Below are 12,911 nucleotides of genomic sequence, written 5' to 3'. Positions count from 1 at the left end.
GCAGGATGGTCAAAATGGCCTCCTCATGGATCAAAGTCCTTTGACCTTTGTGTATCCTTGTGTATATTGTGAGCCAGTGCAAGGCATTCTCAAATATGGAGGAGGTGGATTCCAGTGGTCTGTGGCTTATGCGGCCTTGTCTGGAGGTGCAGACAGACAAGGTCAGGCCTTGTAGAAATGAGCCGACATTGCTGGGAACTACTGTAATCAAGTGCAAGATTGAAGCGCAAGCTCATGGAGAGCAATTTCAATAAATCAAGGGAGGCGCAAAGTGCACCTCCGTTTCTATGGGATCGTTTCTCTGAATGCAACTTTAACATGGGGACTGAAAATTCGTTTCTCGGCTTCTACTGGACGATATTGGCTGCAAATTTCAGAAGTAAATACTTTGTACGTCAAGGTAATATGTTCCAAATTTCAGCAACGTCCGTTTCCGCATTCTTGAGTTTTATTAAGAAAACCCTCAAATCAACGTTGGTATCTGTCAGTCCGTCCGTCCGTAAGTCCGCCCGAAATGGCTTGGTGCTTGTATCTCACAAAGGCTATGCATTGAAACTAGCTAAAACTTGGAATATACATCGGCCAATAAGTCTAATTAACAGCTTTAGGTGTAATGCATTATTCGGTGTCCCCCCCCTCCCTCCCCCCCTTTTACATGAAACTTGATCACAACCTTCATTGCCCAAGATGTATCAAAGTTTGTTCACAGCATTAAAAATATCAAGGCTTGAGAAGGTCTGTGGGGGGGGGGGGGGGGGGAAGAGGGGGTTGAGTGACTCTCCTGATCCAGGTGAGCTTCAGAACCCTCAGTCCTATTTTTGCTTGCCTCAGAGGTGATCCCCAAAAGGTTGGACATGAAAAAATTTCGACTCCGGTAGTAATTATTGGGGAAAATGTCAGGGGCATAGAAAAGGCCCCTTTATATGGTATGTGCCATGTGCAAACCTATAGAAAAGAAGGGACATTCAAAAAAATCTCGTGTGAATGCTGGACTACCCTGGTGTTCTTAGGAGGAACCAAGTAATGCTCTAGAAAAGTTCATATAAAGGGGCGCCTTTATTTGAACTTTATATAAAATTTGCACCCCTTTATATCAACTTTATATAAAATTGGCACCCCTTTATATGAACTTTATATAAAATTGGCACCCCTTTATATGAACTTTATATAAAATTTGCACCCCTTTTTATGAACTTTATATAAAATTGCAACCCTTTATGTGAACTTTATATAAAATTTGCACCCCTTTATATCAACTTTATATAAAATTGCATCCCCTTTATATCAACTTTATAAAAAATTGCAACCCCTTTAAATTAACTTTATATAAAATTGGCACCCCTTTATATGAACTTTATATAAAATTTGCACCCCTTTATATGAACTTTATATAAAATTGGCACCCCTTTATATGAACTTTATATAAAATTGGCACCCCTTTATATGAACTTTATATAAAATTTCCACCCCTTTATATGAACTTTATATAAAATTGCAACCCTTTATATGAACTTTATATAAAATTGCAACCCTTTATATGAACTTTATATAAAATTGGTGCCCCTTTTTGAACTTTATATAAAATTGGCACCCCTTTATATGAAATTTGCACCCCTTTATATGAATTTTATATAAAATTTGCACCCCTTTATATGAACTTTATATAAAATTTATGAACTTTGTATAAAATTAGCACCCCTTTATATGCAATTTATATAAAATTGGCACCCCTTTATATGAACGTTATATAAAATTGGCACCCCTTTATATAAAATTGGCGCCCCTTTATATGAACGTTATATAAAATTGGCACCCCTTTATATGAACGTTATATAAAATTGGCACCCCTTTATATAAAATTGGCACCCCTTTATATAAAATTGGCGCCCCTTTAAATGAACTTTTCTACAGATTTACTTGGTTCCTCCTAAGAACACAACGGTAGTCCAGCATGCACATATTTTTAGAATGTCCCTTCTTTTCTATCATTTGCCACAAAGCACATAACATATAAAGGGGGCTTTTCTGTGCCCCTGGCATTTTCCCCAAGAATACAATTATGGGATACTAACCAACCATGAAGGGCAAGACATTCTGAAAGCTTTTGTCGATTCTTGTTAGATCTCTCGATGCATAGCACTGCTGCCATACTTCTTTATTATCTGCAGAGATGTTTTTGTGATGATAGATTGAAACAAAGGGGATACTGCTTAGTGTGGTCAAAGTTCTGGTGGAGTCTTATGAGGCTATCAAGAACTGCAAGCATAAAAGCACGATTTTATTTACTCATTATATAAATTTGATGATCGTATGCACTACCTTCAAACTCAAATGTCCCAAGAGTATGCAGGGCAAGTGTGATAGCACCGACATCTGTTACATCTGTTCCGTGGGCTTGGCTTGGCGGCCCCAGTTGTAGGGCCAGAGCACGTGGCATGCCCGGGTGTCTGAATGGGCGTTGCATCAGAACCAATGACAGCATCTGTAAACATGCAGGGACCAATGGTATCTCAGAATGGATATGACTATGTACTCAAGAAAGCTGTTTTGTGACTGTTTTTTTTTCCCCCTCACCAACAGGGATAACTCAATTGGACTACATCTCACCACAAAGCTCATTGATAGCCAAAGACTGTTAATGGGAATACAGTGCATTCAGAAAGTATTCAGACCCCTTCACTTTTTTTACATTTTTATGTTGCAGCCTTATGCTGAAATCGTTTAAATTCATTTTTTTCCCTCATCAATCTACACTCAAAACCCCATAATGACAAAGAGAAAACAGGACTTTAGAAAGTTTTGCAAATTTATTAAAAAGAAAAAACTGAAATATCACATTGACATAAGTATTCATACCCTTTGCTATGACACTTGAAATTTAGCTCAGGTGCCTCCCATTTCTCTTGATCATCTTTGAGATGTTTCTACACCTTGATTTGAGTCCACCTGTGGTAAATTCAATTGATTGGACATGATTTGGAAAGGCACACGCCTGTCTATATAAGGTCTCACAGCTGACAATGCATATCAGAGCAAAAACCAAGCCATGAGGTCGAAGGAACTGCCTGCAGAGCTCAGAGACATGATTGTGTCGAGGCACAGATCTGGGGAAGCCTACAAAAAAAAAATTCTGCTGCATTGAAGGTTCCCAAGAGCACAGTGGCCTCCATAATTCTTAAATGGAAGAAGTTTGGAACAACCAGGACTCTTCCTATAGCTGGCCGCCCGGCCAAACTGAGAAATCGGGGGAGACGGGACTTGGTAAGAGAGGTGACCAAGAACCCGATGGTCACTCTGGCTGAGCTCCAGAGATCCTGTGTGGAGATGGGAGAAACTTCCAGAAGGACAACCATCACTGCAACACTCCACCGATCTGGCCTTCATGGCAGAGTGGCCAGACGGAAGCCTCTCCTCACTGAAAGACACATGAAAGCCCACTTGGAGTTTGCAAAAAAGCACCTAAAGGACTCTCACATACTGTGAGAAACAAGATTTTGTGGGCTTTCATGTCTTTCACTGAGGAGAGGCTTCCGTCTGGCCACTCTGCCATAAAGCCCAGATCGGTGGAGTGTTGCAGTGATGGTTGTCCTTCTGGAAGTTTCTCCCATCTACACACAGGATTTCTGGAGCTCAGCCAGAGTGACCATCGGGTTCTTGGTCACCTCTCTTACAAAGGCCCTTCTCCCCTGATTGCTCAGTTTGGCCGGGCGGCCAGCTATAGGAAGAGTCCTGGTTGTTCCAAACTTCTTCCATTTAAGAATTATGGAGGCCACTGTGTTTTTGGGAACCTTCAATGCAGCAGAGATTTTTTTGTAGGCTTCCTCAAATCTGTGCCTCGACACAATCCTGTCTCTGAGCTCTGCAGGCAGTTCCTTCGACCTCATGGCTTGGTTTTTGCTCTGATATGCATTGTCAGCTGTGAGACCTTATATAGACAGGTGTGTGCCTTTCCAAATCATGTCCAATCAATTGAATTTACCACAGGTGGACTCCAATCAAGGTGTAGAAACATCTCAAAGATGATCAAGAGAAATGGGAGGCACCTGAGCTAAATTTCAAGTGTCATAGCAAAGGGTCTGAATACTTTTGTCAATGTGATATTTCAGTTTTTTCTTTTTAATAAATTTGCAAAACTTTCTAAAATCCTGTTTTCTCTTTTTCATTATGGGGTATTGAGTGTAGATTGATGAGGGAAAAAATGAATTTAAACGATTTCAGCATAAGGCTGCAACATAACAAAATGTGAAAAAAGTGAAGGGGTCTGAATACTTTCTGAATGCACTGTATATTCTTGCATCCTCCTAGTTTTCCATACCTTGAGTAGACCCTCCTGGATGTCTTTCTTTAGCTGTGGGATCTGCCGGCTTAAGTCGTAGAGCACAGCAGTAAGAGAAGGACTGGGAGCGAGCAAGGTACGAGAAGAAATGTGGTGGTTCAGGAATAGGAAGGAAACATATTCAAGTTTATCAATTGAGAAAACAATCCAAATTTTTATCTCACTGTGCTGGGCAAACAATCTGACCTCAGGCCGACGGAGAGCATTGGCTCCAGAAGGTCTCGCACATCAGCTTGTACAGCGGGTCCAAGCGCCCGCGCTAGCATAGCGACTGCTACAAATACTGTCGTGTCAACCTGGCCCACACGTGGGCGCCTGGAGGTCAGGGGTAGATTATAAGAGGAATGGAAGACTTGGGTAATGAGACGACAAAGACCAAGGTGGTAGGCCGGTGGCGAGAAGGGGAATAAGGAAAGAGGTGGTGAGTATACTTGTGAGCGAGGTCCTTTGCCGGCAAAGCTGCACGGATAATGTCAAGGAGTCGTGATAGGTAAGGTAGCACCTCAGTTTTGACAGCTACAGCAAGCAGGCCTGCAGCCTGGAAGGCCAGTGGCCTCTCACGCTCTCGTCGCAAACAGCTCAGCACGTAGGCCATCGCCTCACCCAGGTAATGCTCTGGAGACCAGTTACACACAAACTGAAATTACTAGAATTAGGGCCACATACAAGATGCAACCAAACATTGACTGGCAATTAAGATTTGGGACGTAACCTCATTTAATACAAACAAAATGTGTGGGGTGTGACTGACGGGTGAAGTTCTGTGGCTGGAAAGCAGCCAATCGGGGAAGCAGGTTCAGCAAGGCAACTTGAATTAGAGGGTTCTTGCTTGAGCGGTACTTCATGACTAGTTGACACACCTGAAAAGCACAACTAAAGAGGAGCAATTGCAGCTTTGTTTATCATTGAAAATCTATGATCATCCCTCACCCTTTGATTTAGCTTTAACCGTCTCTCCCCTCTTACCTGATCAAACTTGCTCTCCATGAGCTCCCGGCAATAGCGGCTCTCCACCAGGCCCAGCCTTGCCTGCCCACTCCCTCCAGACAAGCCCTCAGAACCCCCTGACCACAGGACTCCACCACCTCCATATCCCAGAAGGCTTTGCACCGGCCCACCGTACCCAAGGACACCTTGAAATAAAGAAGGAAGGAAAAATGTTGAAGAAGCAGGGAGGGAAGAAGGAAAAAAAGATTAAAGATGCAGTGTATGCTGTTGTCCCCTAAAGGAGTTTAGGATTTTTCTCACTTGATCATGACACCAAATCATGATCTTGTTTTCTTTTGTAATTTCACACAGCACCGACACTGGCAGTATGACAATTAATTTGCAATTTTGGTCCAGCGTTTGATTCTGGAGATCAGAAGGAGCCACACCATGTCCATGAAGCACTCCACCCTTAAGAGAATGTTAAGCTGACCGTCCTCGAGGCATTTTCATCGTGGCCCCAGTTGTATGGTGACTCCTTGCATCAATGTGAAAAGAGAATAAAGTGGCAGAATATATCAATCCTCTCCCAATGGCTGACGAGGCCATGTCCTTTTTTGTACACAAAGTTGAGGCACATGTGAGGAGCTAGAACAGAGAATGTATCAGAACGCAACAGAGTAAAAGGGACAATAGAAAGATAGGGGGGGTGGGGCACACCAACAGCAGGGTTAAGGGACAAAATAGAGGGAGACTTGGCCAAATAGGGGATGTCGGGAAGAATGTGGGGTAGGGGAGGACACACGGGGATGAACAAAATAGATACAACCACAAACTCCAAGGAAGGAAAAAATGGAAATTTGGAAATAGGTTGGCTTGGGGAACGTCAACAGGTATAGAAACTAGAACGGCACTCAGTAGAGAGCATACCTCCGCCAGGTGAACAGTTTACGTTTTGTATCCCAGAGTAGACCAGAAAATCACAATACAGAATCACATTTAATCAAAATCATCCGTCCACAACTTTTTGAGATATCCTGCTGTGTATAGTTTTTGTCCCTATCTCCCAATGGTGAAGAATCACTTTGAAAATTCTACTAGCCGGATCCGGATCCGGATCTTCACCAAAATTTAATCGATTCTTCCTTGTCACACACACAACCTGTCCGCCAAGTTGTGTCCAAATCCGTCCATAACTTTTTCAGGGTTTCGCCCTATCTCTCAATGGTGAAGAACCACTTTAAAAATTAAATAATCCTCATATAGGAATCCATATTCAGATCTTCACCAACATCGAATCGATTAGTCCTTGTCACACACCCAACCGGTCCACCAAGTTTCATCCAAATCCATCCATAACTTTTTGAGATATTCTGCTATGTATCGTTTTTGGCCCTATCTCCCAATGGTGAAGAATCACTTAAAAAATTATAGTAGCCGGATCCGAATCCGGATCTTCACCAAAATCTAATCATTTAGTCCTTGTCACATACACTACAAATCATTTAGTCTGCCAAATTTTGGCTGAATTCGTCCACAACTATTTGAGATATCTTGTTCACAAACAGACAGACAGACAGTGGTGAAAATATAACCTACATCCACCTTTGGTGGTGGAGGTAAAGATCAGGAATTTGGATGGGGGATGATCTGAGATGGTGGTGAACAGCAGTCTTGAAAACCTGGTGAGAAGGATGAGACTGAGGAGAATGTTTAAGTTGTTTCCACAGGTGGGGAAAAAAGGAAAAAAATGAGGAGGTGAGGAGTGATCCTGGAGTTAGGTCGTTTCACCAAAGGGGGTTCATGGTAAACCATGGGAGTCCTGTGGAGGACAAACCTACAAGGAGTGGGGGAGGGGGGAAGGAGAGGGGTTCAAAGCAATGAAAGAGAAGAGGGTGCAAGACTAGAAAGGAGGTGATAGAAGACAGAAACCACCAAACCTGTTTGTGATGGTGAAGTGATAGGCCCATAGACTTGGCTTCATCGCGGGACATTTAAATAATCTTGAAGGCCTTGGTTTCCATGGCATCAAGCTGAGCAAGATGTGAGGCAGGGGTGCCAGCACTCCATAAAGCTGCAGATGAAAGCCTTATAGGTGAACAGGAGTTCGCCAAGGAAGGACTCTCTAGGACACAGGATGCGCAATCGGCAGCTGGCTTTGCGGGCCCACTTTGAAATGTGGTTTGCCCAAGAAAGATCATGGCTGATAGTGAGACCCAGGTCTTGGAATGACTGAACTTCCTCAAGAGGATTGTTAAGAAAGTGGATAGGAGCGTTTGCCAGACAGTACTTCAAGAGAAAGATAGTGAGAGTGCGAGATTTGTAAGGATAAAAAGACATATTCCAAGTGTTTTACCATCTTGCGATTTTGTCAAGGTCTGAAGAGAGGGAAGAGGCTGCAGCCTGTCTGTCTGAAGGATGACGGATGTCATGGCAGAAGGTGGATCATCAACAATAGAGAAAGAGGATTTTCTACACAGTCAGCAAGGTTGTTGATGAAGATCAGAAATAGGACTGGGCCCAGAACAGTGCCTTCAGGAACTCCAGCCATTATAGGGAGAGAAGATGAAAGGATTCTGTTGAGTACCACACATTGGCTACGAGAGTTGAGGATGTCAGTAAGCCATGTGTGGAGATGGCCTTGGACGCAATATGCAGAGAGTTTGGAGAACAAGGCAGGAAGCCAGACTGTATCAAAAGCACAAGACATGTCCAAAGATACGTCTCTGACCTCCTGTCTGACATCGATGGCCTCCGTCCATTTTTGGGAGAGTAGAAGCAGCATGTCCAAGGTGGGTTGACCAGGTGTGAAACCAAATTGATGATCTGAGGTGAGGTTGTTTGAGAAAAAGAAGGATTTTTTTTATCAATTGTGATGATGAATTCCATGACCTTGCTGATGATTGGAAGTAAGCTGATAGTTCTGCAATTAAGGGGATCCGTGTTTGCACCTTTTTATGTAATGCTGTGATGTTGGCTGATTTCCAAGCAGATGGAAGATGACCTGTGGTAAATGATAGGGTGAAAAGGGCAGAGAGAGGATGTTGAGCAGCAGAGTAGGTTTTTAAGGACACACGAGCTGATGCCGGCCAGTCCAATAGCAGAGTCAGAGTCGAGGGTTCGCAGAAACTTTTCCAGCTTCTCAGGTGCAAAAGATACAGAGCCCAGGAGTAGTTGGTTACGACTGGGAAGGATGGGTACAGAGAGTGAGGAGCTGAGAACACATAATTTGTAAACAACCACAGAGTTGAGGCATTCAGCCTACTCACGAGCAGAGTCGGCTGTGGTGCCATTTGAAGTGAGGGAAAGGATCGAAAGGGAGCATACTCCAGAGACAGACTTAACAAGGTGCCACCAGGTTTTAGAGGAGGGGGACAAGTTTGAAAGTTCAATCTTGAATTTGAACAGATGTTTTCTGGCTCTCCTGAGAGTAGATACACACTTATTGCAGAATTTGTGGAATGACCTGAGATTGCCTTCTGTTGGGTTTGCTTTTCAGGAAGAGAAGGCAAGTTGCTTCAGAGAAACTAACCAAGAAGGCAAGTTGCTAACCCTAACCCTAACCTAACCACAGGATTCAATGTACCATGTGCATGAAGAAGGGTAGGATAATTGAAGATGAGATGGGATGCATCTGTGCATGAGAGGAGGTTTCTGTGTTGGAATTCCCAGACCGAGTTAACATCAGGGGTGGTAGATATGGGAGATCAGTCCTAAAGAGAGATGACTGTTTTCAGTCCCTGCCAATCTGCCCGAGTGATCTGTCAGACTCGCCGGCAGTGACGCAACTCAGAATAGCCAGAGAGATGTTGACTCTCACAAGTATATGATCAGATAAACCAATTGGAGCAGAGGAAGTGCAGGAGACATTTGCAGGGAAGTTAGTCATCACCAATCCCAGAATAGAGGATTTGCCATTGGGAGAAATCTGGGTCGTAAAGTTCACAGATCGAGTCAGTCATATGGAGTCACAGACGTCCTTTGCTGAGGTGCCATGGCTGGTGAGAGAAGTACCAACACCCATCCAAGTTGCATGGTGACAAATGAAATTACCACATATAAGGAAGAGAGTTGGGATGAGTGGTTAAAATGTTGTCCATGTTGTCAGAGAGAGATAGAGATAGAGATAGAGATAGAGATGTACGAGGTGTGTTCAAAAAGTATGCGACCTTAATTCGTCGTGCGTAAACAAATGAAGCTAGGGAGGCGTTGATTGGTGCACGTATGTAGGCGATCCTAATGCGCACGCGTGAATTTTTTCCCACCTGCAGAAGCTGTCATTCGACGGCAGACCGCCGATGAGTGAGGAAGTGTAAGTGAGCGCCGTCGGATTTTCGTTTTTGACAAAATGACGGAAAAACTTGAACAACGCTACTGCATCAAATTTTGTGTAAAGCTTGGCGATTCCCAAGTAGAAACGATCCGCAAGATTCAACAGGCCTTCGGGGACGAAGCAATGAGCACCACACAGATAAAGGAGTGGTACAACCGCTTCAAAGATGGCCGCACATCAGTGGAGAGTGAAGCACGTTCGGGTAGGCCCTCAACATCCCGAAATGAGATCGTCATTGACCAATTGAGGACCCTGGTGATGCAGGATCGTCGAATCACGATCAGAGAACTTGCAGACGAGGTGGGCGTCAGCATTGGATCCGTTCATTCCATTATGAAGGACGATTTGGGCTTCAGGAGAATCTCAGCGAAGTTCGTACCAAAGCTGCTAACGATTGAGCAGAAGCAACTCCGTTTGGAGATCGCACAGGACATGCTGGAGACTGTGAACAGCGATCCCAGCTTCCTCAACACAGTGATCACTGGCAATGAGTCCTGGGTTTATGGGTACGACCCAGAAACCAAGTTGCAGTCATCACAATGGAAGCATCCAACATCCCCGAGGCCAAAAAAAGCAAGGCAGGTCCGCAGCAATGTCAAAGTCATGCTGACCGTCTTCTTCGACTCCAGTGGCGTGGTTCATCATGAGTACGCACCACACGGCACAACCATCACCAAGGAGTATTACCAAGAGATTCTGCGTCGCCTTCGTGACGCTGTGCGACGCAAACGGCCGGACCTATGGGCAGCGGGCAATTGGCAGCTCCATCACGATAACGCACCCGCCCATTCTTCACATTTGATACAGAGTTTCTTGGCCAAACACAACACACCTGTGCTTCGTCAGGCTCCCTACTCTCCCGACATGGCTCCATGTGACTTCTGGCTTTTCTCCAAGCTGAAAATGCCCCTGAAAGGGACCAGATTTCAGTCCAGAGAAGACATCATCTCGAATGCGACGGACCAGCTGCGCGCCATCCCAAAAGAGGCGTTCCAGCGCTGCTTCCGACAGTGGCAGAACCGTTGGGAGAAGTGTGTGGCAGCCCAAGGGGACTACTTTGAAGGAGATTAGTATAAGTTTGTTGTATCTGGATACGAGTATTTTTTATGAACAAAGGTCGGATACTTTTTGAACACACCTCGTATATCGAGTCGTCACTGTTTGGAGGACACAGTCAAACAAGAGAAGGTCACAGCCAAAGGTACTTCTGAGGTTTGGGAGGTGTAAGATCAGTAAACATACAGTGGGAAATTAGTTCTTGATGTAAAGTGCAACTCTGCCGCCAGGGCAGGGTTCAGGTCTATCAAATCGGAGGACCCAATACCCAGGAAGAGACACTAAGGAGTCATGGATGTCCTGTGAGAGGAATGATTCTGCTAAACAGATGATGCCTGGTTTATTGGCAGCGGCCTGTATTGGGAGATCTGTCACGTTGCAGAGGAAGACTCAGATGTTTGAGGTCCACACAGTTAGGACACAAGACGAAGAAGAGGCACTGCTGGCAAGATGCTGGAATGTGGAAAGCAGCTAGAGGAATGGTGGGAGGGAGGAGGACGGACCGGGGAGAAGCTGGGAGGTTGTGATGGAAATGTGGGGGAGTGTACTGACAAGGCATGGTTTGATGCCGTTACAGGACATGAAGAGGAATCAATTGTCTTGGGCATATAACCTCTGCAAACTGGACTACTCAAGATCCCCAATCTGGATATATAGATACAGAAATCATGGAAGGGGTGAAATTAATGGCTGTTGAAGGCATGGAGGAAAAGGGTGCTGTCTATACAGGAGAAGGGTTGAGAGACCAAGCATTTAGGAGTACGGCAGGTTTGGGAAATAGGCCTTGTGAAGAAGAACGTGTGGTGTGTTCCTCATGGAGAAATAAGGAAAGTGGAGCATTTTAAAATGTTATCAAAAGTTTTTAAAGGAAGAAACTTTTCATTCAATCAAGATTCAGTTTGGACAAACTGTATTGAGAAAGGCTAAGGATAAAGAATGAACGAAGGAAGGAAGTACAGGCAGAATCAGTTTGTGATTTTTGAGTGAAAAAAATTAGTTTTTATTTAATTAATTTAATTAAGGGGAAATAGGATAAAGTTGAGGAAACCAAAAGAAAAATACTTGGGAGAAAGGAAGTGAAACGAGTAATGCGGTGTCAGGGCAGAGACATAATTTGCACGCAGACTAACTGAGGCATGGGTGAGTAGGCCAGACAATCATAGGAGCATGAAGTCAACAATACAACACAACAAGGTACGGATCAACAAAGAAAGTTGGATGAAACCACAAACAGCAACAAGAACTAAAATAAAAGAGAAAGATACGATGGATCTGGTCCGGAAAACTCAGCTTTGATGAACAGGAAGGAGGAACTGTGTGATCCAACATTGAAAGATCCGGACCTCAACCAACGCGTCCTATAACCAACAGGCCTAAAGATGCACCTAATCTTTACTGCCTACTTGGAAGGACCATTCTACATCCTTGAAAATTATCAGGGACTTGGTAGATTAAATGAGATCACTCAAATTCTTCCATTACTTTGACAAATATCTCACGGAAGTGGTGCATTATTTGGCATTGTAAAACTGTAGGCCGAATGTGGTCGTAGAGGTTCAGGGAGGAGTCTTACCCTGGTTAGGGAAGGAACAGGAAAGGGCAGGCGAGCCTGGTCGGGCATGGGAGGCAGAACGGGGCGGTGGAAGGCTCAGAGAACTGGGCCTTGCCGTCTGCCCAGGAAGGTAGGCCCGACAGTGGCTTGGTTGCTGTTCACTCAGTTCCTCCATTTCCTCATGCAGATGCTGTGGATAATACATTCCACATCAGGAATGTTCAAATTTGTCAATATCGAATAGGTGCTTCTTACCGTGGCGCTGAGTGGTCCGACTATGAATGGGGGAACTGCTTCACAAAACAAGCACAGGGGGGACCAAGGATTGTTGAGGGGAGTGGAGGGTGTAATGAAGGTGCAGGGAGCAGGTTTGGATTGGCAAGTTACCTCCCCCTCAGCACTGCTGATCCTCACAAGCTCGTTGATAACGAGCAGGGAGCCGTGGATGCGATCATCCCGCGTGGCACCGCGCTCCCGCACCCCTCCCTCATCGAAGCTCTTTTCCGCCTCGATAAATGTTTGCTGCACAGAAACACGAACATGGACGTGAGGGAAGAGGCAGGAAGTGACTAGGAAGGGAACAATTCACAGATGAAGTGTTTATCAAGGTCTTATTTGTCATCTCCAACACCAAAGATAGACAGAGGTTATGTTTTCACCCCTGTTTGTCCATTTTCTGTCTGTCTGTCTTTGAGCAGGATATCTCA

At 44.5% G+C, this 12,911-nt stretch overlaps 1 protein-coding gene across 2 annotated transcripts in view; it reads right to left on the bottom strand.

The window, feature by feature from the left end:
* MTOR (mechanistic target of rapamycin kinase) overlaps positions 1 to 12,911 on the bottom strand; it is a 55,711-nt gene that overhangs the window by 37,330 nt on the left and 5,470 nt on the right. The window contains exons 6-13 of one of the 2 annotated variants that reach the window (XM_068104253.2): positions 12,592 to 12,726; positions 12,226 to 12,394; positions 5,303 to 5,469; positions 5,088 to 5,196; positions 4,768 to 4,951; positions 4,523 to 4,651; positions 4,316 to 4,397; positions 2,320 to 2,482 (exon numbers count right to left, since the gene is read on the bottom strand). In XM_068104253.2, coding sequence (XP_067960354.2) covers positions 2,320 to 2,482; positions 4,316 to 4,397; positions 4,523 to 4,651; positions 4,768 to 4,951; positions 5,088 to 5,196; positions 5,303 to 5,469; positions 12,226 to 12,394; positions 12,592 to 12,726 — 1,138 coding nt within the window. Of the gene's footprint in view, positions 1 to 2,319; positions 2,483 to 4,315; positions 4,398 to 4,522; positions 4,652 to 4,767; positions 4,952 to 5,087; positions 5,210 to 5,302; positions 5,470 to 12,225; positions 12,395 to 12,591; positions 12,727 to 12,911 lie in introns of those variants that run through there. The other variant, XM_068104254.2, reaches the window with a different exon arrangement.

This window comes from Myxine glutinosa, chromosome 2 (genome assembly GCF_964187855.1).
Source record: "Myxine glutinosa chromosome 2, kmMyxGlut1.1, whole genome shotgun sequence".
NCBI classification, from domain to species: domain Eukaryota; kingdom Metazoa; phylum Chordata; class Myxini; order Myxiniformes; family Myxinidae; genus Myxine; species Myxine glutinosa.
Note: the sequence above shows the minus strand (reverse complement) of the source record. Positions and strands in the feature narration are given on the sequence as shown.